Consider the following 2,761-nt stretch of genomic DNA (forward strand, 5'->3'; position numbering starts at 1 on the left):
AAAATGGTGTTAATTCGTGCTGTAGGTAAATAGAAGATAACTGAGGATTATGGTTGATCCATTCAATGGTATACGACTAGGTGAATGAACAAAACAAATTAGAAAACAATCGTTGTTTGTTTAGGAATCTTCTTTTTTGGCAACCTATTAGGAGCACTACTAGAATAGAAAATTATACTGTCATATCAAAAGCAACAATGCAGACAATCCATCTTTTAGGGCTGTTTGCTCCTAAATCTAAGCCTCAGAGTGGGGTTTTTGTGTAAGGAACAATACCAAATAGGTATTGAAATATTAATCCAAAGGCAAGATTGTTTGTAAGTCAGTAAGTTATGCAAAGAACAAGAAAAAATGTGACACCCCTCGAAACTTTGCTATGGGCGTTTGGAACGACCTCCTCCACAAGAATAAAACAATGCTGATGATTCATTACCACTATCACCTGACATTCTCAACAAAAAAAAAAAAAAAAAAAAAAAAAAAAAAAAAAAAAAAAAAAAAAAAAAAAAAAAATTACACTATAGGTACCTCTACTTTAAAATTCTAGCCCTCTTCCAAAATCCTGGCGGACCTTAGTTTCGCACCTAAACAGCCAACCTCTATGCCAGTGCTGTCTATTTTGCAAAATTCGTCGAAATTTGTAAAATGATTCGTTTGTTCGATAATCCACCCTGAATCACAGATTAGAAATTGGTAGGTATATCACCTATCCATAGGTTTTAGAAGAAGAAGAAGAAGAAGAAGAAGAAGAAGGAGGAGAAGAAGAAGAAGAAGAAGAAGAAGAAGAAGAAGAAGAAGAAGAAGAAGAAGTGTATTGTATCTTGATACAAAACTTCGTCATTAGTCAAATAATATGTATGTACCTACTAAGCAGTTCAAAGATCGAAAACGAAAGGTTGAAAAATTCATTGAATGATCATATTTGTCTATCGAAATCTACCATAACTCACCTGTTCATGAGACAGTAGGATGGGGTTCTTGAAGTCAATCCACGTGACCACTTCAGAGCAAGGTGGCGTAGTCAGGGAGCCCTTGTAGGTGAAGTACAGGTTCTTCTTCTTGGGTAGAATATCGTTCAGATTGCCAGGCACGTGTACAGCGGTAAAGTTATCATTAGGCCAAGTTACGTTAGGTAGGGATGCCACGATGCCTTGGAATGTGGGATTCGCTTTGTGAGATACCTGAAGAAATGGAATGGAATAGATTTAGAATAGAACAGACATGATGAACTCAAGTTCGACACTAAAGAGGTTTGATAGAGGGGACTGTAACAATGGAGGTCTTATCGTCCCGAAAGCGAAGAAAGCAGGACAGGATAGTAGAAAGCCAACTCTTCCAAGAACAAACCTTATTCGTTTGGATAAAGTTCGCCCCAGGTCGGAGTCGAACCTGCGACCTAGCGCTTAAAATGGAGGCTTGCAATCCTCCAAGCTGACGAGGTTGCCTATTTTTACTTTTTACTTTCCTTATCCTATAGGAAGGAAAGTAATGTAATCGGGTCAAAATTTCGATGGTCAGTTTTTAGTGCCAAAACACGTTTTGAGGTCCCTAGAGCCTAAATCCGAAGTTTCAGCCATTGGTCCGTGTGTGTGTCTGTCTGTAAACAAAATATCTCGAGAACGGTAAGAGCTAGAGACTTGAAATTTGGTATGTAGATGTCAAATGTGACAAGGATGCGACACGAAACTTTTGGTTAAGATCGGTGCAACGGTTGGCGGCATTTTACCGCTTTTTGGCGGTTTTCGGTGTAATTTAACAATATATCGGGAACGGTATGAGCTAGAGACTTGAAATTTGGTATGAAGTTTACAAATGTGACAAGGATGCAACTCAAAACGTTTGGTTGAAATAGGTGCTGCGGTTGGCGGTATTTTGACCGCTTTTTGGCGGTTTTTGACAGTTTTTTGGCGGTTTTCAGCTATACCGACTAAACGGTTAGAGATATTGTAAAAGTTAATATAGAACATAAAAACTAGCATCATTCAATAGGATAAGGAAAGTCGTGTGATGTTCACACCAGATTTTTAACTTCAGTAATCAGAGATAACTCGTGCAAAACATGCGACGCGTCGCGTCACCCGCTCTTTTAAAGATGGGTCAATAAGTCTACAGTCTCATGTTGACCCTATGTACCTATGTAGAACCATGTTTGAACGTTCTTCATACACCTGCTCTTGCCCAGAAGCCCAAAGTGTCTCATTATCATAGGTAACACTGGCGACATGGAGGTTAGTCTACTGAACTTTGGTAGGAAGGGGATACCTACGTATCCTAGAATGGTTTCTCACCTCAAAGAAGCTGGCTAGAACAACCAGTCCGTCCTTGTATCCTTGCGCCCGGTCAGAACTATCATAATCCTTGTTATAAAACACCATGTGGAGTTCCATGGGATAGCTGAAACCAAACAATAGAAGTGGCATGGTAAAATATGATGTATAACACAGTGTATGTGAAACATGGTAATGTGAGCTAGCTTTTCTTCTCTTTCTATCCCTCTCATAACCTATTTCTATCTCTCTCCGTCTCATTTTAATTTGTGTTCATTCATTCAGTAGTTTAAACCGTAGGTAATCTACTGTCTCTCTCCCTCCCCCCATTCTTATCCATCTACCTGTCTCTCTCTCTCCTCCCTCGCTTCTCTCTTCGGCCTTTCCTATAGTGAAGTGATTCAAAGAAGTGAGCGTTTCAGAGTCTTCAGTTTTTCCTATAGTGAAAGTGATTGAAAGAATTTTTTTAGAGTTTTGATACAGGGAACTGTAGC

General features: G+C 39.2%; 1 protein-coding gene across 1 annotated transcript; it reads right to left on the bottom strand.

Moving 5' to 3' along the window:
* Positions 1 to 926: 926 nt before the first annotated feature.
* On the bottom strand, positions 927 to 2,420 carry LOC113466719 (carbonic anhydrase 6-like). Its single transcript, XM_026822380.1, has 2 exons — positions 2,289 to 2,420; positions 927 to 1,181 (listed from the first exon to the last, which is right to left on the bottom strand). Exons 1-2 carry the CDS (start codon positions 2,418 to 2,420, stop codon positions 927 to 929), a joined length of 387 nt encoding a protein of 128 aa, XP_026678181.1.
* Positions 2,421 to 2,761: the final 341 nt, after the last annotated feature.

The sequence above is a fragment of the Diaphorina citri genome, unplaced genomic scaffold (genome assembly GCF_000475195.1).
Source record: "Diaphorina citri unplaced genomic scaffold, Diaci psyllid genome assembly version 1.1 scaffold17, whole genome shotgun sequence".
NCBI classification, from domain to species: domain Eukaryota; kingdom Metazoa; phylum Arthropoda; class Insecta; order Hemiptera; family Psyllidae; genus Diaphorina; species Diaphorina citri.